Source organism: Tyto alba, unplaced genomic scaffold (assembly GCF_018691265.1).
Source record: "Tyto alba isolate M040663 unplaced genomic scaffold, T.alba_DEE_v4.0 Super-Scaffold_14, whole genome shotgun sequence".
In the NCBI taxonomy this organism is placed as follows: Eukaryota; Metazoa; Chordata; class Aves; order Strigiformes; family Tytonidae; genus Tyto; species Tyto alba.
In genome coordinates, this window is record NW_024881276.1 from 9228813 (window position 1) to 9254070 (window position 25258).

The 25258-nt window shown below is 39.0% G+C and overlaps 1 protein-coding gene across 8 annotated transcripts in view; it reads right to left on the reverse strand.

Moving 5' to 3' along the window:
• The window catches only part of ARHGAP6 (Rho GTPase activating protein 6), a 340774-nt gene that overhangs the window by 13644 nt on the left and 301872 nt on the right, over nucleotides 1-25258 (reverse strand). For all 8 annotated transcript variants that reach the window (XM_032986910.2, XM_042788564.1, XM_032986908.2 and 5 more), the window contains exons 4-9: nucleotides 18687-18943; nucleotides 14106-14301; nucleotides 10977-11032; nucleotides 7163-7313; nucleotides 5878-6026; nucleotides 2388-2567 (exon numbers count right to left, since the gene is read on the reverse strand). In XM_032986910.2, coding sequence (XP_032842801.2) covers nucleotides 2388-2567; nucleotides 5878-6026; nucleotides 7163-7313; nucleotides 10977-11032; nucleotides 14106-14301; nucleotides 18687-18943 — 989 coding nt within the window. The remainder of the gene's footprint in view (nucleotides 1-2387; nucleotides 2568-5877; nucleotides 6027-7162; nucleotides 7314-10976; nucleotides 11033-14105; nucleotides 14302-18686; nucleotides 18944-25258) is intronic.

Consider the following 25258-nt stretch of genomic DNA (forward strand, 5'->3'; position numbering starts at 1 on the left):
GGGTGCCATAACACATCCTGGTTTCCTAGGTTTTATTTCACAAATGTTGCCCAGTTTTAATGGTGAAGCCAATCAGTTTTATAACCTCCCCATAAACAAAAGTAACAGGAAAAACAAACAAACAAACAAACAAACAAAACAAACACAAAAACACCTTAGCAGCAATACACTGTATGTTACAGATGTTTTTCTTTTTGTAAGTAGCATACATGTCAAGTATAAACAGCAGTTCTGGTTTGGCCCCACTCCTGTGGATTTGCAAAATGAGGTGCCGCTGCCTGATTTCAAATGATCAGAGTTTTATTCCAATTACACGTGCAAGTCTTTTACTTTCAATGCATCTACTGCCAAATGATGCACTGGACTATCTTCAGAATAGAAAGTGTCTCTGTGCCATCGATGAAAACATGAAAAAGACAGAAGCAAACCCTGATAGAAGCCTTATAAAACATTAACTATGAGCAACTTGACACAATCCTACAGATCAAGTATCATACGTGAGTCTAGACACTGCTCCAGAAAACAGGCAGAACTTGCCATAGTGTTTGTTAAACCACAGCAATGGGAAGAGTGAAAGCACCCAGAGATGCTCAGCTGTTTAAACTTTCCTATAAATTTCACATCAGTGTACTTCAGCTTTTAGGAGAGCATCTGAGATAGGTTTGTCTTTCTCTCACATGTAGCTAGCCCCTCATTTTTGAAATCTTATTCTAATCTCCCTCCACAAACTGAAAAGCTACTCTGGAAAACTCCTTTTCTCCACCCTCCGCTTTGTTTAACCTTCAGATGAAAATGTGAGCACTGTAGAAATAAAAGGAATAAATCCCTCACAGTTGGTTTATTTTTTTCCGGTCATAGTCCAACTCTAAGCCCCACCCTCTCCACATCGAAAGTCAGAAGGTATAATTAAGTATTATGTACTGACATGTGGCTATGCTGTAAAATGGTCTTAAAGAGAAATAACAGTAAGAAAACTTAAAGTATTGCAAATACTCTTATTCGAGTATTATTTTAAACTTGCTAGTGCCATCCACACTCTGGACCAGCAGACCTTTGCACAAGATTGCAGTTCTGTCACTTCTTATCCTGCTGTGGAAGAAAAAATAGCACCTGAAGTCTCCCCAAACTGTGAAAAGCATAAAAAAGGGAAAAAAAAAATGCTGAGTGTCTCACTGGAACAAGAATAAAAATAAAGCAAAGGATGTAATGAAAGCCAATACAGTGTGAGGGAAAAGACAAGAAAACCACAAAGAAGTTCATCTGAGGCTAAGACCGATAGGCAGGGCTCGTGACTGCTTTCTCATTGTTGAAATCTAGTAGACATCTTCCCTTTACAGGGCTGTGTAGCCATCAGTCCCACATGTCCACAGTCCAGGCTTGTCCATCTTCTCCCCTCAAGGTATCCAGCACCCAGCTTTGCTGGAGCACAAAAGGTGGTTTCCATAGTATTCTTCATCTTGCTTTGGAAACCGATCTCAGCGTAGCATACAGCGCTGCTTAGTTTCAAGACACAACGACCAAGCCATTTTCACCTTTTCAAAGCTACTGGTTTTGTTAAGACATGTATGCCTACTAAAATGAAGACAGGGTAGTGCCCACTACTAGGTTTGACTGGCCTCTGCCACCCCAGAGCAGGGCTGTCTCAGGCCTGAGTCATACTGAGCTGACCTATAATTCTGTAGACAAAAAGAAGAAAAGGAAAAGCCACAGAATGAACTGTCCAGGTAGCTGCTAGGCATGAGGAATATGATTTAACTAAACTGCATCTTAAGTAAACACGTGTCGAAGTTGAAGGTCATCATCACTTCTATGAAGAACTTCCTTGCTTCAGCAAGAGAACAGAAAGGAACTCAGGAACTGTAGAGATTTATGCTTTACTCCTCTCATCCAACTGACAAACGAGAAAGTTTTGTCTTTCCCCCTCATCCAACCAACAGTAAAGTCTTTAGTAGAGGAGACTGTTTCTTAAATTAATCAAGGATCTCCTACTCCCTGTAGAAAAATTGGCTCTCTGACTTCCAAAACTGAGAGGTGAAAGGTCATTTTCAGTCTCGTCTTCAAAACTAATGAGCAATGCTGGTGCATTGTTTAGTATACAACTGAATAGCCAACCCCGTCATTTCCACAGACAGAAATCTTCACGCAAGATACTCTTATCTATATAGAAAACATTCCAGGCAAGATATAAGTACACTTTTTTTAATACTATTTGCTTACTGCAAAGCATTCTCCTTGACAGAAGACTACTTTTTCTACCAATAATAACTGACCCTAATTTAATTAAATTTGTACAATTTATTTTATCCTATTCTACTTTAACACCAACTAGGTATTTCTGCATTTAACTTAAAAATGCATAGGAGTAAAGTGAAGAAAAGTTCACCTACCATGAAAAGGGCTTCATAGTTTTCAATCATCTTTTGTACGACAGCTATGATAGCAGTACTCTCTTCAGCTCGAGCTGAGCTCTGTACTGAGAATTCTTTATCTGTAGATTTCTGCTTGTGCAACAAGTTAGGGCCAAAGATGGTAGCCAGGTTAAGTGATGTCATTTTGTTCCCAGTAATCTAGAAAACAGAATATAAATGAGGTGGGGTCTCCAAGGGTCTAATCTATACAGATATGTACATACACACCCCCAGCTCCACATACACACCCCTCCAAGAACTCACTCACTCTCTCCTGATTTGGCAGATGCTTCACATATCTAAACCAAACCTCAGTACTAGCCAAATAAAAAATGAACAATTTTTAGAAATGTTGAAACATCTTGTTTGGATATCTCGGCAACAAGCACTGGGGATTCACTGGATATATTTTCAAATGGATTGGAGGAGTAGAAGGTGGAAGTGCTGCCTGCCCTTAGTTTCCTGGAAGCTCAGCAGTGGTACACTTCTTCTGAACACAGGGAGACCTCCCTTCTTCTTCACCACTTCACAATATTACGGTCTCTTAGGACCAAATGCAGAAAACTGTTAGCTTTCTCAAGTAGCACTCGTGATGTAAAGCAGATACAGTGAGGAAAAACACACTTTTCCATGTTTAAACAGTTTAGATAATTAAAGAGCATACTCAATATTTTTATTAGTATTTTTCTATCTTTTTTGCTTGTTTCCTAGAATATGCCAAATGTTTACTTGTTGGGTGGATCTTTTTGGTTTGTTTTATTTTTACTTTTTTCCTACTTTTATAACTCTGTGCTCAAACAAGCAACAGTAACCTGATTTTTGAGGAAGTAGAAGGCTAGGAATACATACTACACTAGACAGAGATTATCTGAAAATATGTCATACAGGTTATGAAATCAAAATTTTCATTGTCATATTTGTGATCAGACTACATTTTCCCCTTCTATTCTTTTAACAGAGGAAAAAGCAAGGGTCATGCGCTTCCTCTCTATGTCTCCACTTGGTTGTTATTCTGGGAATGCAGGAGAAGATGCCAGCAGTTTGACTATATAAGACAGTAAGTGAATTTCAGCTGTTGACCCAGTATTTCTTGCAGGCTTTTTTTAAGAACAAAAAAACATCATGAGAGTTAGTTTTCATTTGTTCCAGTTACATTTGAACTAATTCATTTTTAAAAAGGACCGAAAAGAGGCACCAAAAAGAGACAGCAAAAATAGCATTTTAAGAAATGTTACAAAACAAACATTTTCAAAGTAGTATTTTATTTTTTTTTTGTACCTGTCATTTACTGAATACTCTAGTAAAAGTGACAACTGTGCACTGACTGCACCTGCTTTATTTTTTACAGAGCTCAACTAGACAGCATAGAGATCACAGTAAAAAGAGCTTTTCCTTTTATTGGTGGGACCACTGTGTAATCTTGAAAAGACATCTGCACTAAGTAGATGCCTGGACAGTCATAACAAACATGTTGGCTCTTTGTTTAGAGACTCATCCCAGCATGACTATGAGGACAGCACACTCCCTTATTTGCACACCACCATGCACCCGGTTGTTTTTTGGGTGCCCTGCTTTTTAAACACTGTCAGAGTACTGAGCCACCAAGGATGCACAGACACACAGTGCCTTGAGCGTGCCAGGGGCAGCCTCCGGCTGCGCCTGGATCTGCATGTGCAGGCTGTCTGTACAAACAGTGAGTCTTTTCCTATGGGCAGCCCCAGGGCATCCCTTAAAAAATGTTATAAATATATCCAATGAAATCAACTGAATGACTGATTTTAATAAAGTCAGCCATCCATCTTCATCAAGGGCTTTTAAAAGAAATCGTGAAGAGGGCGTGTATTCCAAAGCTTGGCTGTTTTCCTTCCAGTGATAGCAAACAGTCTGATAAAACGCTTTCTCTTGCCTTGTATGCCTTTATTCACTTAATTATTCATGAATAGCTTAAATAATTGTGAGCTGAATACTGTATTATCTATAAAAGGGATCCAATTGCACATAATATTCCTGACGCTTACAATACTGCCAAGATAGTTCTCATAAATTTACTTTGCCAAAATACCTGTAGCAGAGCTGATGTGCTGTTAAGGGGAATGAAAATGCCTTTAATACAACTGTTGTGCCAAACCAACTCTCTTAAGCAACATCCTCCAGCCGTGCAATAAGATCCTCTTGGGTATATTCCTGAACCAACAGAGAACTCTTTGCACGATCAGGGGGATCACAACCTTAGCTGGCTTATACATGTTCTTAAGCATAGTAAAATTGTGAACAGGCTGCTCGTTTAAAATACTTTCCAACATAGTGGTGTAGTTTTTTATCAACTCTTTGCTGAGGACAAAAATAATAGCATTTAAAGTGGATTTAAAAGTGAAATAGGCCTTGAAGTCATATACAGCACACTGGAAGTTAGAACTTGAGGCAGAAATTCATCAAAACTCAGTCTCAAAGTGCCAATTGTTAAAACCAGCCATCTGCAAAGGGTGTCCAAATTTGACAGAAGTCAGCAGGGTTTTCCATCTGGAAGACAAAATTCTCTAGGTGTTTTAGAAGAGTCTCAGAGGTAACCTCAGAAGTATCCTCTGCTGCAGTTCAGAGGACAGAGAAGTCCTTCCCACAGATAAACTGGCACAATTTTGTCAAGCAGTAACAGACGGTATCTGCCTCATTCAAAGTTAACAGAGTTGCCACCTTTTGCAGAGCAGCCCACTAGTTCCTAGCTCACCAGTTCATGGTAAAAAATGAGAACCCTGCATTTTCAGATCTTGTCTAGCGTGAATGGTGCAGATGCACATGTGTGAATGCTCAGAAGTAGAGCTCAGCCACAAGGCTATGGGTGTTCTTGTCTATGTGGGATGGGTACACTCCAACTTCTCCACTGAATTTGGTCCCAAATGCAACAGTAAGGAGGTCAGAAGAAAAACAGGCAAAGATGGACCCTGACTCCAACTAGTGATTAGGTCTGTCAGTTGCAAGGACACAATTGGAGTTCCTGTCCTTTATTTTTATTTCATCACTACCCGGTACACACAAGGAAGCTAAGGGAACCAAGAAGTGAACTGCTATGTCCAAAGGTTGTATAAGAAAGCAGCCACAGAGAATGAAAAAGCATGTTCTTGAATGCCTGACACTTTTCTATGCAAGTATTTTTTTCCATAGAATATAATAGGATAAAACAAGGAGCCAGGGAAAGGATGAATAACATTAGACATTCTTAACAACAAGGCTGATTATGCTGTGAATCTCCCAAAGGAAGTGGTAGATGCTTTACTGATTAAGTCATAAAAACTAAACTTTCACAGCCCTAAGAACATAGTAAACAACTCAATGGCAGACATACAGGCAAGAATATGAAATCTCTCCCACCTTTCAGAGGTATGCCACCATCGTGTTTGTTTCACAGCTTTAAAGATCTCTTTTCAGATCATGAATTAAGCAAAGTCAAAGGACACAAGTGACCAGGACTTACCTCTTGCCCATCTTTGTCTGTGGTGTCTTCTGCGTGGCCAGCCACTGTGGAGAGGAACTGCAGCAGCCGGTGTAGGGTATCGCAATTACAGGGAGGTAGAAGATAAATGAGAAGCTGTAAGGTGCTTAGCTGTTCATCTGGCTCTAATACTAGGAGGGGAAAAAATACAATCTAAGAAAATCACTCCAACTAACCTAAAAGCAGAATAAATATACTGTTCCCAGCCCAAAGGACGGCATAAGAATAGCTTTATTTAAGGATCATTTATTTAAGGATCAAGAAAAAGAGAAAACTCTAAGGAAGTATCAAGAGTGTCACAAATACTGCTATGGAATTTTTGCCTTCGTTGGTCAACTTTTTGCTCACAGGCTCATATGATCTTTTCTCAGTCTATAAGAGAGCAAAATCCGTGTTGCATATTTCCTTGCTGTCACTGGACACAAAAATTCTGCTTGATTTTCTACTTGTTCCATTCATTTAGGTATAGCTATTGGTATACACAGGGCACCTCTGGAGAGCATCTCCAGTCAGGTTTATGCTTTATCCATTTTAAATTGTTTTTCTTAAAATGACACATCTTGCAGAGGTACTGGGAGAGTGGAAAAGTAACTAGAGATATAAAGGACGTTCTGCAACCACCATCACTTTAACCACTTAAATAAAATGCAATGGTAGCCAGTGACAAAGATAGGACAGAGGCAGGATCTCAGACGTGAGGGCTAGAAAGAATCTGAAGAACATATACCAGGCAGCAGCTTAAGCTTCAAGGGTCCAACTTTACATTTTCCCAAACCTGTGAGAGCCTGCACTCAGGTCTTAAGCAACAATTTGGGAGTACTTAATATAATGGAGTTGAGGGCCATTAACTATGATGAAACTAAAAATTTTGAAGCCAGATTGGAATTTTCGTCAGTGAGCAGCTCAAAAAATTAAAAGCATTAATGGTGCTAAGATACCAGGATTCAAATGGAAGGGTGTAATTTGCTACTGCTGAACCAATGACAGGGTCAGGATTTAACAGATAACATGAATCACATCCTACATACAAATGCAAAAAACAGGTATAATAACTAGAATCTTTGTTGTTCTAGTTTTCTGGGTTATACTTACACAGTATGAAAACCAAGGAAAGACCTCAGCAAATTTATACTATACAAATAATTGGAGCAAATCAAGGCTAGAGTATTAAGTGCACAGAAAAAAAAAAGAATATGGTTAGTAGAAACCAAGAATTTGAACAGGTAAGCTTTTGAAAATCAGTAAATCAAGATGCTCTAGAGCTCACAGAGAGTGTTGATGAAAGGTGTATAAAGTTCTCTGGTGAGAAGCGGGTCAGGCATGTCACGCAGAAATTCCTTTAACAAAGCAGCAACATCATGAATGCTGTGCTCTTCGTCTAACACAACGTCTATTCCCCGGTCAAACTCTTCACGTAACTGAAAAAGATCATGACACAAAACTACAGTCACATACTGACTCAATTAGTACATCCCAACACAGAAAACCTTATAAGATGTAGATTTACTCATTTTCACTTTCTAGATTGGACATAACTAGTTTTTTGGTAAGGTCAAAGATAAGTCATGTCTAATTGCTGCTTATTCCATGATATATAACTTAAGGTTTGTACCAGACTGTAATAAAATACAATTCTTTCTTTCCAGCTAATATGTGACACTTATGAAAAAAATGTGCTCAAGTAAACATAATTTTTGCAGAAATGTAAGATTAATACCAAAGGCAGAAACCAGGGATAATAAGGAAAACTGCAAGAAAGGCTTTCTTATACCACCTTACTGCATTATCCCTAGATTTTAGGACCAGAAAGACTAAAATTGCATTTTATAACATTTATGTTTTTGTACAAAAACTTTAATAAGACAACAATGTTAATGTCCACCAAACTCAGATTTCCCTTATGATTTAAACATAAGCAGTAAGCAGCCAGGTTCACTAAAACTACATGGCATTTGTCCACACACATCTTGTTCTGCCTTCCTAATTTATATTCACTAAGTGATCATCATTAGGGAGTTAACAAACAGCAATATAATACCATTATGAGGTATCACTATTTTTTTCCAGCTACAGTCCTCAGACAAATCCCAAAGTCAGAAGAAATTCCTCTCCCACATCCAATATGCCTTACAAAAAGATAAAAGCCTTCCTTTCTGGAGAGATTTCCCAGCACCAAGAGCAGAATACCTTCTTCAGGCTGAGAGCTCCACCTTCTACTCTCTTTTCATTTTGAAAATAATCAATACGTTTTAAAACTATTTCCTAGAAAAATTTCATATCTTTGCTAATACTATGAAGTATCATAATCTTACATATATCTTCTCAGACAGTAATTATATCTCACTCTTACTAAACAAGAGGAAATTTGAGGTATCAGCTTTCTTTACCAGGACATATCAAAAAGAAGAAAGAAGGGAAGTCACAAGCAAACTATGTGTCTGTGATAATCGGTGACAAAACTTGATCACAGGCAAATCTATCCTGAGTGTTTATAGTGTGGAGGAATGTAGAACATCTCGTGTTTTCAGATGAAATTGTGCTTTCATAATGGGTGTGAAAGGTATTCTATAAAAACTACAGCCTCCTTTCTAATTTATTAAGATCACTTTTAACACTATTAATATCAGTCATTACTAATAATGAATAATTATGCTATAAAGACCAAAATTTATTCTTTATCTAGTATTATGCTTCCCCCTGCTGATTTGTCGTCAAAGATTTTCCAGTGCCAACTTGGGGATTTCATTCCCAGCTCAATTCTACTCTTCAGACTGATGGCAAATGCGGAACATCCCTGTGGAGCACCATAAATAACTTCTATCCAGAAGATTGCTTCTGAATTTACTGCCCCAAAACAACTGAGGAAACAGATACATCAGGAATTCAGACTTCCAAAATAGCTAAATCACAAATTGCTGTTACAGTCTTGAATATGGCACTTCTGATTTGATATCCTGTGAGGCCTGCAGGGATGTCCCAATTAGCACAATATCAGATAATCATTGCTGAAACATGGACACATTTCAGGCCTATGTATTGCAGCCATTAAAAGCTGTATATTTCTAAGTTTAAATTTGAAGGTCTTTCAGACTTCATTCACAGGGAATGCTTTCAGACTTTCGGAAAATACACCTGGTGAACTACAGCATTCACTGGAGTTTAAGACATGAGAGCTGAAGACATCCATGCAGGGAGAGAGGATGAGAGAGCAGAGCTCTAGCTGTGTCCCTCTTCAACCTCAGTGTTTGGCGGTTGCTTCTCTGGCAGAGCTGCTGCCAAGTCACCAGGCCCAGCATAGAGGGCTGTTCATCCTAAGCTTGACAACGATGCTCTGCTCAAGCATCCTTATAGTTTCTGGGCACAAGCTGGTACCTGGCATCCTGATGTACCAGACCTACCGCCTCGAGTCAACACTAGTTCAGGAATCTTTGTCCTACGCCCCATTGAAGGTGGAGGAGGAGGTGTGTAATAGATGCGCTTCTTCTAGGTTTTCTCTTCCTGCTCACCAACCAAAAATGCTGCTGGCACATGCATTTACTTACTTGTGTATTTGTTGCAACAAACTATGGTTGAGATAGGACATTTTTTAACTGGGGGAGGAAGGGAAACAAAACTATGCCTACCTTCCACACAAGAAAAACTAATGAACAGCTGCAAAAGCACACCAAAATCTGAGTACTGGGTTTGGCTTTCTATGGTTCAGAATATGAGTGGAATTTTAATTGAATCCAGACTTTCCCATGTGTTAATGTTGACAGCATTTATTATTGCAACTGCAAGAGCCAAGCTGATGCTTCCATGATGTTTAACGAAATATATTAGTTCACCTAGTTCAAAAAATTAGTCCATGTAATAGAATACATAAATACCCAAATCTCTTTATTTCCTCAGCTTCTGAAAACACAGTAAATGAAAAACTGATGAAAGTCATTGATGTTCAAGGTAAGGCTTAGTTTACAAGTAAATGTTACAAGCCCTCTATTTTTTCCCCTGAGGTATGATGCAATTGTACTCATCCCTGAATGTTAATGTTTTGACATTAAACTTACTTTTCAATACTTTATCTAGTTCAGTGTTATCTAACAACTGCCTCTGCAGACCATGCATGTTTCATAGCTTTGTGTTACACCAGCCACTCAGCAAGAGAAACTGCTAGAGAATAAACTACAAATCAGTAGGCTATACTGTCCTACCAGCCAGAATCAAGTCAGTTTAGCTGTTCAAGGTAACTTTCCGGAGCACCAACCATTATACTGTGTAGTTTTTGCAATAAAGGACTATTATTTTTCGGATCAGATGCAGTCAAGCTCTCTTTTGCTTTTTTTCTATTTGATCTTTCTGGCCTTGTACTTCCTGGCAGGGGTATTTTCCTGTAACTTTTTATCCCCTCCCTGAGCATCATGCAACCATTAAGTACTATTCTTTCTTGCTCTAATTCAGTGTGTATTCCCAACTTCTGGGAATAACAATGCAATATCTAGGGCTGAGGAAACACCCACTTCTGACTTTGTCTCTGGAACCCAATTGTACACTATCTTTGCTTTTTCAACAGTTGGCTGAGACTAGGACTTGGATGGGTCTGCTCTGACCTTCAAGTTTAACAGGGGTAAAAGAAAGGTGATACATGGGAGCAGCAATTCGCGGGTCAAAGAGATTGTTCTGTACTTGCATATTTTCTCATACTGTGAGTTTTCCAAAAAGGATTTACAGTTTGGGTTTACTTTGGGAGCTTCAGCTGTTTCTGAGATGAAACTAGCAGCCAAGATTTTTTTTTTCAATACAGTGTAACCTTTGGAAAATTTCATCAGTATAGTCTATTTGGATCTTCAACCCTGTGCTACTTTTGCAGAGCAAAACATAGAGACTCCGTTAACCTGCTGAGAACCTGACAAGGATTTCACCAGATGTAAAAGATGACTGGAAATGTCCTGTTATGAACCATCAAAAAACCAATAAAGTCACTGACCCAGAAAGCCTGAATTTCACCAGGTGACAAATAGGGAGTAAATCACTTAACCGAAAGGAATCAGGTTTGTTTGTATCATAGCTGATAAGAGAAGAGCATATCCATATCCACTCACCTGTCTTACTCTCTTTTTTGAGCTTCCAACTCTGAATATTCCTACTGTCTGGAGACCTGCAATAAAAAACCCACAGTGTATTTCTCTACAAATCTGTATTCACCACACTGAGGCAAAACTCAGTTTTCTTGAATTAAGAAGCCATCCAATGTACTTTTTAAGGACCTCACATCATCTAACTCACAAAATGGCAGCTCCATGGCATTTCTTATGATGCCATTTTGGTAGGGCACTGCTACTCCGTGAGGAACAGAGGTATGCAAAATGAGGCATTGCTCAGCGTTTGGAGGTGGCACTTCCAGGATTCATATCAAAGTAAATAGGCAGTAAAATAACTGAATACTTGGGCACTGAACTAGCATCTTTGGATACAGGAAGCAGCTGGTGTTTGGGGTTACCTGCTGACTATAGTACCTGTCAAGACAAAGCTGAGTTTCCTTCAGAAGGACATGAGTAGGGCACTCAGGCAGATTACGAGAGGGAAGAACTCTGTGTGAGAGTTGTGCACAGCTTATAGGATAGGAATAGCTATTCTATAGAGGGAAAGCTATAAAGAAGTACTATTGTACTTCAGGAAAAGTACAGAAGGTGTGTGCCTCTTTTGTCATTTAGACTTAAGGTGATTTGGAAATGGGTGTTGCCTGTTATTCCATAAGAAATCAGCTGAAATCTTCTAGCCCTGTAGATACTACCAGAATATCAAACAGTAACTTGGTTGTTGAATGGACATACTTTGCCAAGTAACAGAAAATGAAAAATTTGGAGAATAAATTTCACCTTAGAGATGACATGGCCTTTAGCAATGAGTATGTGAGTGGAAATCTTAGAGACTTAAGCAGCTATGTACATAGTATTATTTTATGCAGTTAGACGTTTTTTGAAAAAAGGGTAAAATTATCTATAAGCTTTGAAAAATTTATGGTCTAACAAAGGCTACTCTGCAATATTAATTTTCTCTACTGACATACAAGAGATGTAAAATAACCTTGCAAAACAAAAGCCTTTTGACAGTCATGAAGCTACACTTGCTCGCTAGAGATGTGTAGCTTTGCAGTGGTGTTTGGAGTTGCAGGTTCTCACCAGAGAAATTCAGATAGGACTCTGCCTTTTAGTTTTCAGTCTCAACATGTCACCCCTCCAAATATTCTTCTATCTTTGGTTAACAGATAATTACACTGATGGAATAAGATTTAAGAAACCTAGGAACATTAGCAGGGAATCATCTGAGATGGAGATACTGATATTGGGCAAAACCTGGAGGCTGATCAACAGTTCCCACACAAACATACAGTATTTGTTTTACACTGCAGATCTGCAGGAAGCCAAGCCTTTACAACTCTAAGACACGATCCCATGGAAAACAGGGGAGGTGAACAAGGCCAGGGGTTTTTATGGCTAAAAAAATTAACATTATATGACAAAAAATGGTTAAAATGATCATTTAAAGCATTCATGGATAAACCCTTAGGTGATTTGCTGCTGAAAAATTGGCCTAAAGGACTTATGAATACAGGCAAGTATTTTTAGAATCAGAAACTTGGTCCATCACATAGCCTGGAATTATGTTGCTACAGGATTGTTGGTAGAACAGAAAGTCCTCTCTTATTCCTAATGCCAATGAGCAAACAGTAGTGTCCGTCTTCTGCAATCTGTAAATTTCTCAAAGTCAGCTAATCCAGATGACTGTTTTGTGGATGGTGGATTAAATTGAAAATTGAAGAACGTCAATATTTGTCCCAAATTATTTTGGATTATTGTGTTGTGAGGTGCTACAATGCACTCTTTGAAAACGCACAAAAAAAATAAATGTTCTTTGAGATGAAATATTAATGTAAAGCAAATATTTTATTAGTAAAGAATGTTGTACAGAAAAGAATCTTTGTTATGACAGTGGGTTAAGTGGATTAAAAAATGTATCGGATGTTCAAGTGACATAAAATCACAGTATCCAAAAGATACTCAGTTGGATGGGTTTTTTGGCTGATTCAGACACTTTTATGGTCTCCAAACTCAGCTAACCTTGCTTAAAGGGACAGAAGTCATGCATCTCAAACTTAATGTTCCCCACACTCACTTCTCAGCCATGGTATCTAATCTGGGTAAAAGGCTAACAATGACTCAGAGTTTTCCTTTATATATTTGTAAGCAACACGGTTTTCAATTACGTATTGTAAAAGCTTAGTATTGTTGTTTAAATTGCAGTCACTCATCTGCATTCAGAGTCAGTAAATGACTTCTTTCTGGTCAAATTAAGCATCAAATGCATCATTTGGTGTTGCAGTCACCATTACTTAATGTCTTATTTATTATCCGACCATGTGATAACTCCGTCTTGCTGTGGCCAAGTTATTTCAATTGGCATTAAAAATCTTTACAAGACTTAAGATTCATTGGGAGAGATGTTTAACAGATACCTTGACTAACTATTGTTTCTGCATTACATAAAGCTGGTGGGAGGTTTATGTCTGGACGGTCATGAAGACATGAGAAGAATATTGGCAGACGTTGATAATTCCCTTCGGAGAGAGCAGGCCTGAGCCTGAGGCTGGTCAGGAGGACCCAAGCCAGGGACAAACTGAGTAGTCAGCCTGCAAGCCCTGGAGCGAACAGGAAAAAGCTTCTTGGAGCTTAGTATACTTTAGAAGGGGATTGTTTTCTTTCTCTGAGCCTCTGTCTTCAAATGCTGTTAAGTCTTGCACTGTAGTATGAACAGTTAATTTAGCTCTTGCACCTTAAGATCCCGTGGTTGTGAAGAATGGCTCCAGGCTGACTGGCACATTTCAGACTTCCATTCTCACAGTATGGGTAGACCTGTGGGGTGTGAAGAGCCATTCCTGCAGAGCTGAGCACTCCAGTACAAGATGAATAACCTCCAAGAAATGCCTCTACCCCCATGCTATATGGGCCAGTTTTCAAGCTTGTAACAGAGTTCCTTAGTTTGGGAAAATATCATCTAAGTAATTATTTGTGAAACGGTATCTTTAGCAAGAGGCAAAATAGAAGAGAAAGTGTCTGACTTTCAAAGATGCCCTTGCAATTGGAAATATAAATTTGCTTCTCAAAATGCACATTTATTTATGTTATAGTAAAAATATATCTGCCACTCCTGGGAAAATGAAATATTCTTACCATGCTTTTCCAAGTGCTGGCAGCAACTATCCACAAGCCGGGGAACCTGCCTGTAAATAGGGTTCAGGCTTAGTTTCTTATCTCTTGCCTTTTCTTTCTTGCTCTGGGCTTCTGCTGGCAGAGAGAGCTGGAGAGCCTCTAACAATCGTGACTGATTGTCATCCAGATCTGTAATAGAGTCCACAGACATCGCGCCCTGTAAAATACACAGACATGAACAATCAGCGCAGCTGGAGAAATCTAAATGCCACAGGACCTTATCTGACAGGCTTTTGCCTACCTGCATTTTAAACAAATATAAAAATACAATTTGCCACACAGTTTTTGTAAATTAATGAAGTTATACCACCAGTGTAATGGATGGGGAAATCACAATGGTACCAATGCTATTATTACCATACTACAAGGAATACAAATTAGATACTGAAAAAACGAAATGTTTTCCACTCACTCGGCACACCCTTTTATTATTTTAAACCTGCACATACTGCAGGGCAAGGATGAATCATGGTCTGTGTGTGCACCTCAGCAGAACAATATTTATATACACAGAGATACACATTTTTAAACCTGATTTCCTACTTCTTCTGCAGCTTGGGCCATTGTATCAGTGAAAATGATGCAAATAGATTTACAACCATGCACCACATACAGTTAACTGAAAACACAAATACATACAACTGCAGAGATTGAAATAATCCCATGTTACCACAGATCAAAGAGACACCGGAGAAGTAGAGGGGTAGTATTTTTTAGACAATTCTATTTTCTATATCTTAATATTTTAAAATCATTAAAATTCTAATTAAAGCTTTGAAAACTATGTTTGGATTACAGCAAGACACAGAAGTTCAAGCAGTCTGTAAAGGTAAAGCAACATAAGCAGCAGGAGGTTTATAGTATGTTTCAATGTTCACACTTGAAAAATATTTTTTTTTTCCAAACTATAAGATTCCTGTCACTTCAAAATGACCATTTCCCTCAACTGTTATTAAACTTACCAGGTAAAAACATTTTAGGGAACATCTAGGTTTATAAATAATAATAAAACAAGAAGAAAAATTTAGATTTTAATTCTCATTAAAAATATCTACTGCAAATTATTTTCAGCCTTTCTGAAAAAAAAAATACATTTAACCATAACATAAATTGTACTGTACAGGGATCCAGCACGTCATCCCTAATAAATAATGAAGAAAAGTAAATTCCCATTCAAAACTTTGCTGACAACTCTAATTTCTTAAAAGCACACTGTCTTGCTGACAGGTATTTCATAGAATGCTGGTGAGATCTCTACGTCTATTAAATGAGAACTGTATTACTGCTAGGGAATTTCAAGCTCTAGCAGAATTTTCTCCCATCAGCCTAGACAACTGAACTTTACAAAGATTTCTGACTCATAGGCAACTCATATAAAGTCCACTCAGATTTCAAATTAATTTAAAATTTTTTAGTTCATAATATCTTTTTTTAAAAAAAAAAAGCATCTAGCCTACCAGGTATACTTCTGTTTCTTATAACTCATAGAAGACTTATAAATAAAACACAGTGAAGTTTTTAGATTTTTTTGGACCTACGTCTCTAAACAATTACTAGTCCCTTTAGAACGCAACTTTGACCTTGGTTTCTGATGTGTCTCAGAAGTACATTCACTTGATTCCCTTTATCATTTCCTGCCAAAAGGAAACAAACAAAAAAAAAAAGCCCAACCCAAAACCAAACAAGAATCTCTGGCTATGATCCATGCGTGTAAAATTCCAACTGAGCATTTTTTCTATCTTGTTTGTAAAACTTAGGGGTTTCAGATATCAAAATTAATCGACCGACGCTTAAAATCTAAACACTGCAGCTCCCAGGCAGCTCCTGTACGACAGGTCCCCTCCTTTACAGCCTGCCTTTACTGGTCCTTCCCTGCCTGCAAAGCATCCTCACCTCTTCAATTATTATTATCATCACAGTCACTTAAGTCGGATTCAGATCCCTAAAATAGATGTAAATACAGTCAGTTCGCCATTATCCTTGGACGTTTTATCAATGTTGTGGATTAACTGGGGCACTGAGCTGGCTTTAAGAAGAGTGACCTTGAGTTCAGTGCCTGAATTACAGCACTGCTTGGCAACACCAAGTCCAGGCCAGCTCTGATTTTAAATTTCAAAGTGCACAGGAAGACACTGCCAACATACTCCATGGATCCAGCTAAAACTCAGCCAGACCTATATGACTGCTGAGGAGCAACACAGGAGATCATGCACATCATTGCCCACTACCCCAGGACTATTAACACAGACACAGTGCTAATTGGACTGCAGTGCCCAGCAACTGAAGAAAAATCAAATTCCATCTACTAGGCATTATCTTTGCACTTAATGGATACCAGTCCCTATTCCACCATGACAAGCTCTTGGAGTTGCATTACCTTATATCCCTTACTGAAAACCTCAGCTGAATGTTTGAAGACTCACTGGAATACACAAAAGTGAATGACACTGTTTTGCAACTGGAAGTGAATAGTACAGTGATAAACAACCCCGCCAACTCAAGTTTAAGAGGACTGCACTCCAGGTGTCTGTGCAGCATTTGTGTGAGAAACTGGTTGTATCAGTTGCATGTACTAATGATTTTTTTTTTTTTTTATGTAAGCATTTGCCTTGATATAATTGAAAATAAACAGTGCAACATTATCCAAGAGATAAAAGATAAGTGCAGGCTTCCCTACTATCCCCTAAAAACCTCAGGGAGTAGAGTAAGTACACTGATAAGCAGTAGTATAAAGGCCAAAGACAGACAAGATATGGGACACGAGTTGAAATTTATGTGAAATAACTGACAATTCATGAAGTACACTACCAAACAACTGAAGTTCTTTCCCGAGAAAAAACGCCAGCTCCCTGCATGCCACACTGCCCACCTTACTTTACTCTTCCCTTCTCTGTAGGTGAACCATGTGCTACTGCATCCTCATGTCTATGGACTAAAGGCTCAGATTCAACACCCTGAAATCTTTAATACTGGTATTAACACAAAAACAAACCAAACAAGAAAAAACCCCCACAGGCTTCTAGGAATTTGGTCTGATGGAGCTCTATCCCTTGGATGTTGTAAAAGGATCCAGGTTCCTTCTGATTGCCAGCTGGTCAAATGCACGTCAGAGATCTTATCACACTTGGTGAAAAGAACAGCAGATGACCCGTATCTGGGTGCATGAATTATCCTTCCTGCATATGAAAACAGGTTCTGAAGCCAAGGGGTGTATACAGTGAATTTCTAGTTTTTGTCACTGCCTATGCCAAATTCTGAAAGAAGTTCGTGGGTTTCCCTTCACACTTATATTCACATGTACGTTGCACTTTTGTGTGAATACAACTGCCTGCTCATGTGGTCTAGACAGGCCAATAGATGTGCATTATTTGTATATACGAATGCATACATCTTCAAATAAATCTTCAGCTATTTGCAGACAGAATATAGACACTTCAAGCTTCAGCTGATAGTTAGAAGGAAAGAAGGCAGGTCATGGGGTTCTTCAATCTCTTCTTAATTTATAACTTACTCCAGTTTTATACCTCTTAACACCATGTCTTGGAGAGCCCTACATAGCATTTCTCTGAAGCAGGTTTTATCCTAGGGATGAAAGAAGGTGAGGTTCCTAAGAAAATATTTTTCAGGGTCTGTTCTTGTACCCCAAATTCTTTCTCAGACTACTTAACAGGGGGTTTTATTGGCAGCATTTTATTATGCATTTTTTCTCCCTCTGTTGCAAATGAAATAAAAAAGCAGTAATTCTAGAACCTCTATCCCATGGGAACAAAAAAAAAAAAAAATCTGTTGTTACTAACTGCAGTACTGGAAAACTGGAAAGCTCAGAGCATAAAATTTACTTACAAAGAACAAAACTCTGCAAACAAATGGCCTAGCAGGTACCTGTCTTACATGCAGGATTAACATTCAACCCAAACCACTGCACCGTGTTCTGCTGCCAAAGACATCTTCATAGCCTGTATGCCAAAATATCCTTCGGAGAGCCACGTACAAATTTGCTCTAACAACTTCTTACCACCAAGGACATGATCAGAATTAGACCATGAGGATTTTTATTAATATTAGGATAGGGATTAATAGTTAGATTTATTTCCAAATTTGTGGAGCTAGATTAACAAAAGCATACATATAAATACCAATCACATAGGGTTAGTCTTCCCCAGTTGAAAAAAATCAGGTTGAAAAGGGATGGAATTCGTTAAATCTAAAAGACCTAGACAGAGGGGTGTAGATAAAGGGACAAAACAGTAAAACTTCTAAATAATCTCTCTGACACTTTGTGATCTGTAACAGATTTGCATAGTCCATATGATCTTTTCCCACCAGCACCATAGAAAGAAGATTTCCACTACACTTAGATTTTTCTGGTATTGATCAGGCTGGCTTCCACCTGAAAATAACTGTTCGGACATGACAGAAGAAATATTCCACAATCCAACAGGTCTTTTTCTGGCTCCAGCTGGACACAACAGGTCTTTTTCTGGCTCCAGCTGGACCCTCTGGACCTACCGGCATGCACCACACTGTGATGGGTCTACTTACTCGTCTCCTTGCTCGTGGCGCTGGCTCGGGTGTGTTAGGAGAAGTGGATTCGTTTGGTGTTTCTGAGGTTGAGCTAAGAGATGAGTTACTGCTTGAAAGTTCTTTGTTCTGCCTTTTAGTTCCAAACGGCAAGAGAAAGGCCACAAAATCTGAAACATCTTTTTGCTCTTCTCTCTGAGAGTCTTGCTTGAGCTTGTAGGCCCGGTCATTAGCAATCACTTGGGACAAGGGCATTCCAAAAGCCTGGGGAATAAATTCTGCAACAACAACAAAATTAATATTTACTGAACATCTGACATTTGTTTAGTACAAAAAGAATTAAGTATTAAGCTGTTAAAAAGAAAAACAATCTGAAGTCCCTTTACGTATATAATAATTCCAATGAGGTACTGGACTGCATAATAATAACAACATTCAAACAATAAAATAATAGTGGAGATGTGCCAGGCAATCGTAGCCCATGGTATCGGAATGCTGTTTCCAGTTGGATAACACAAGATATACCACACAGAATCTTGGAAAATCACTTGGGAGCAGATCTAATTAAGATCTTAACTTCCACTGAAAGCAACTGGAAGTCAGGCATCTTTGGCTACAACTAGATGTTGCAGAGGGCCATCAGAGGTTCTGGTGACCTAATCCTGAGACTGGGGAGCCTACCTGGACCATGGCACAGCTCTCAGAAACCTGGTGAAGGGGCTCTGAAATATTTCTCACAAATGCTACAGGGCACCAGAGTCAAGGGGTACAGGCGTATGCACGGGTCTCATTACAGGTCAGGAGGGTATGAACCTACCCGTACAGGGTAAGTGTATCCACTGTTCAGACTAAGCTTCAAGGGTATGGTTTTAAATATATACCAGAACTATACTGCATTAACATAGTGGTAAGATAAAACCAGTTTAATAGTGATATATCAGTATAAAGGTCCTTTTGTAGCAGTGCAAAACTATATATGGACATACAGAAAAAAAAGGAGAACACAGATTTCTCTCAATTAACAAAAAGAACATAATCCCATCTCACATCAATATGACTGTAATGTACAAAACCAGCACATACTTCAGGTTTCAAAGTAAAATGCTCAGGTATTTTACAAAATAGAAGAATTCTCTACAGTGAATTTGCCAACAGCTAACATTGAAATTCTTGTCATTAAGTTTCAAATCTAGATGTATCTGAGATTAGTAGAACCAAAACCATCAGGCCAGACTGCCAACTAGAACTGTTTTGTGCTCAAATGGAATGAAAATATAGCTATTGATTCTATTCATCCTGGTGAAAATGGGTGCAACTTCTACTAGGTTCCAGCTTCAGACCTGCCTGTATCAGGAATAAATAAAGCACCAGAGATTAAAAGCAACATATTCAGGTTTTTTTTGTTTTGTTTTTGTTTTGGTTTGGTTTTTTTGGGTTTTTTTTGTTTGTTTGTTTTTTATATGAAAAAAGGAACAAAAAGAAGAGGCAAAGGAAAAATCCTTATATTCTACCCTTTCTCTTTTGCCACAGTTGTCTAAATGCTTAAAGGCTGAAGTTCCTCCTGGGAGTTACAGTCTGACTATATCTTTGATAACAGTTTCAAATTTTATCTAGGATTGCATTATCATTAAGATTAAAGTAAGGCATTGAAAAAAATAGTATATTTTTTGAATCCTGAATGAGGACACTAATAGCCTATCATACTAAAGAGACAAGGGTCCATTGTTCTGATTTGGTGAGAAACATTACTGCTCTTTAGAAGTATGAAATGTTAAGACATGACCTAACTTTGATGGCCAGACAAAACTAAATCCGGAAGCAGAGCCTCACATATCAAGCAAGTCTGGAGGTGACCTGTGAGTAGAATGACATCTAAAACCATCTGCATTTAATTTAGGACAAGGAACATCATCACATGGGTATCAAGCACTGTGGAGATTGCCAGTTCCAGGAGTCGCGAGTTACACTCTGTCCCTCCTGTACCCAGCAGAGTGTGCCTATAAAACAATGAAAGTATTAGCATTAACAGTTTTTACTGTTCTGAATTATCTTCCCAATGAATATTTAAGACCTCAAACTTGAAACACACATATGTAATGTGTTTCCCCTGATGGCTGTCTAACTGGGTACTTTGTTGTAGCTCCAGCACCCCTATTTATCTGTCCTTCCACAACATTTCCTGAGAAAAGCCACTGAGCCAAATGAAATCCTGAACATGAAATATTTATCTGGTTTTGGCTTACAGCCACGTGTGTTTCAAACTGGGATAGGACAGCAGTATGTTGCCCAGTGATGCCCAACAGCATGCTGATGCCATTGATCCTACAGCACTAGGATCATCTGGGACAAGATCAGCAGGAGACGAGATCTCGGCCTTGTTTCATTAAAAGAATTTCAATAAAATGACCTTCTCCCTGACTTCGTTATGTAAAGGCTGGTGTCTTGAGGTAAGTGTTGCTCCTCTTTGAAAACTCTAAGGTGTGGGATGCCAGGTCTTTCATTGCTCTTGCTCAACATGCCTGCAGAGCAGCGAAAGGACACTAAGCCTCTACTCTAGGTTGCTTTGCTGTAGGCCTCCTTCTCAGAGGACATGAACCACTTCCCCGATTTCTCAATGTCTGGCAGAGATGGGGAACTGGATGAAAACCAACTGGCTGATTTTCAGACTAAATACAGATGGAAGTGATGCTGGCAGGCAGCGGTGATTACGTTAAAGAATTGGCAAAACCAGTAACTTTTTGCTCATTTGTTGAAATGAAGAGAATTGTTTTCACCCTCCATAGACTGGCTACAGCCTCAGGTTCCCATCAAACAGTGTGTATACTGTGGGAGGTGGTGGTGGGGAACATGTTTTGCCTACCACTCTTCAGAAGTATTCAGTCCCAACAATTTCCTTGTTGGACAGGTAATGTCATGTCCATTAGAGTGAATGCTAGCCCTTTTGAGGTATCAGATTCACTTAAAAAAAGAAGAGTCATGCTAAGTATTTAGCAACCCATTGATAGAGGAGAACGGGCACTGACTGATGAAAGACATGTAGATTTGAGACTGTGGTCTCAGAATCAAGGTGAAAAGTACTACCTGCCTATTTACTGCTGTAGGCCGGGGATCCCCACTATTGGAGAGGTTTCATTTGTATGAAGAAACGTTCCTTAGAGTAGGGACTCAAATTTTGGTCTGTTGTGTACATACTGAGTGCCAAAGTTACTAAGTTAGTTACTCTCTGTAACCGAACAAAAATTTGACCACTTATTCAATTAGGAGAGTGGGCAGTTTAAAAAGAAATTTTGCAGAAAGCACTATGCAAAAATGTGAAACAACCTGGAAGACTGGGTAATCAGCTTGGAAATGCAGACTCATATACTTAGCCATCAGCACATAAGGACTTGACTTCTGATCCACTCTGGTTTTCAGTGTTTACTGGCAAAGGAAACAATTTGCTATTTTGCAGAAGTGCGTAATTTCTCCTACCAGAAAGTCCATCTTGCAGCTGAGGTGAGTTTCTTAACAAAATTTTCATTGAAAGTGGTATGTTCCTAAGAAATCTTTCTGTGGTGGCAAATCAGTGTTCCCAGTGTTCCCGAATAAGAGTTTCAGTGATCAGAAATCCTGATATCCAGGCTGTTGACCGAAACGGTTAGTTTACTTGGCCTCATGCCACCCCATCCAAGTATAGTTTCCATCCCACAAACCGTAACAGTCTATTAAGAACCAGTGAGGTCTATACCTTAGACCCTAATGAGGCCTTCAATGCTAATAAAGTGAACAGCATACAGTACAGCAACTCTGGATAGTCTCCTTAAGGACTTTGAGGTTTTTTTCTTAAGTACAGCCCAAGTGCTGTTTTTGAGCTGCTAAAACCCTGTGACCAAGATCTGCTGAGGTGCTTGTACTACCTCTATTTAAATGATAGGAATAGAGTGGGAGACAGCTCAAAGAATAATACGCTTTAAAAGGGATATTTAAATGAGGAGAGGTCTTTAAGTCAACCTTCCCAGCTAGCCATACTGGGTAACTCTGTTTTGCTAACTGAAATTAATTACTTTGGATCTGTAGAGAGAGTGATGGAAGCAAGAAAATTAGGAAAATGGAAACCTTGATCCATAATGGGAACAGCAAAACTCCATCCATCTGAAGGCTCGTCAAAACCCTGCACTGACTCCAGAAGACTTGAGATAAAACAGTGTTCTCAGCATCAGTTCTGTGGCTGAAAACTCCCTTCTCCAGCTAGTTGGAGCTCACTGACCTTCAAGAAGTGATATAAGGGCTATTCCAATTACTTAGGCTTTTTCTATGGGCAGGTCTTTGTTTTATAAAAAGAAAAACTAATAAGTTCTTCAGTCCTTTAGCTGACTTTAGTACAAAACATGACAAAATGTTGCTTAAAAAAACCTTCTGTATGCCTAGAGAGCATGAGAAACATTTTCAAAGTTTTTTAAAAAGCACGGTAGGGTGCTGGAAAGGCTTAAAAAACCCACAAATTTCTGATAAACTATAATAATAAAGAAACTTCATCTATTCAGCTCTGTCCTTATGCTGTGCCAAGGCAAACTGACATCATGACAGGTTGAATTGCTGAAGAACAAATGTAAACATTAAGAAATGCCTCTAAATTTACTGATCATGGCTGGGAAGTAAACATGGAAGATATTTTCAAGAATTCTGAACTAAAGAAAAATCCATTATCTACTGCTGAATCTGCATATACCATGGAATTACCAGGAAGACCATTTCTCAGAAACTCCAGCATGCAGAGTAGCCCTGCTACAGCCCTACAGACGAACCTGTCAAGTATTTACATTTCACACAGAAACACCAGCAAAAGGGAGGATTCTCAGTTGCTCAACAAATTATGTAACAAGTGATTATTATTTCTAAGCAGGTCTCTTAGTTCATCTGTAGGGTTTACTGGAACCAAGGCAAAATGGAGCTGGTTTACTGATAACATCTTTTAAGAGAAATCCTTTCTGGGAGGCATCACTCTCAGGAATGCCTGTGTGCACTGTCCCAGTAGGCATGCTTACGCTGACCCCCGTACCGCTGGCGCGAGATGGACGGAAGGCTCCACTTCTGCTGCTGTCAAAATTAGCAGTGAAGTTGTAAGGGAACAGTACTCAGCCACCAGCATGCAGAACATCCTGAGAATTTCTTATTCCAAGCAGCACTGACATTTTACTGCTCTTCCAGCCTGAGTACTGTTTGTTAGCAGCTAAAGCAAGTGTTTGGAGACATATGTAGACAGCACAGATGAGAGTCGTGGTGGCCATTAACAACAAGGCGGCTGGGTAGAGAAAAGCAAAGACATTGAATAATAGAAGCTGAAAATATTGCTTAAATATCTGGGCGAAGTGCTGCTCTCCCATTTTGCCTGTTTTGCTATATCCTGCTCTGGCGAGTCATCTCTGGTCACTCAGAGATGTAAAAACAATTTTCCCCTTTTAATTAGATGAGGATAGATGTACCTGTCAAAAAGGACAAAATAAAGATATGACTCTTATTTAAAGTGCATTCAGTTCTACTTTTGTTTCTTTGTTGGCTTTCAGAAGTGTAACAGTATGCTGAAACTCTCACTTGACAGATAGACAGGTTGATCAGCTGATCCATCTAAATAAAATCTGATGTTAGGAGAGTAAAAACTCCACAGATTGGACCAAGACCTAAAACATAAGTGATTAAATCTCCAAAAAGTCCCAGAAGAAATGAATACCATATCTTTTTGATTATGCCTCTTAGGCACAGACACCTTGTGGTGAGGTGAGGGAGAACAGTCTTGGGCACAAATTGGAGAGATGTACCTCTCCAGAGAAAACAATTCCATAAGAAACAATTCCATAAGTCTACATCCTAGGGCAGTTCAGTGCACATCAGTGTTAAGGAGAAGGTTTGCCAGGTAAGACCAAGGACACGAGACCTCCCTGTTCTTTCTTAGAAACTGACCACACCTGAAGACACAATGCTGATCACACACACTACAAGATGCACAAGGTTCACACCTTGTGTAATCTGCAAGCAAGGACTCCATCATGTGTCCCTGGTGATAAGCACCATGGCCTTTTTTTCCACCTCTGTGGCTTCCTGCACCAGGCACACCTTGGTGATCTTTGGTTGCAACCCATATACAGAATCACATGGTGCTGCCTGATCAGTAGGATTAACCTTCAGGAGCCTATCTATTAAAAAAGAAAAAAAAAAAAATAGGACAGACTTTTTAGGTGGCATGTACTCCAGATGAAACCTAACAACAGCTTCTCTGTTTCCCCTCTGACATCCTGCGGCCTGGTCTCACTGTTTCCTTCTCACTATGGTACAGCTGGATTAGTTACCAAAAAAAAAAAAAAAAGCCCAAAAACAAACAAACAAAAAAAAAAAAAAACACAGAAGGAAGGCATTCCTTTCAGGCATGAGAACTAGGGACCTGCTCAGGTAGGTAAGTGCGCACTCCCAGCCTTTTGTGAGAGCACACCCACGTCCACAGTGTGGAGTGTTTGTTTTGGACCAGCTGCCCAGAAATGGAAGATACTCTCTTTACAAAATAAATGGTAGAAATCTTGTTAAAAAACACCATGGAACAGACCAGGATAATACTTCCAGAT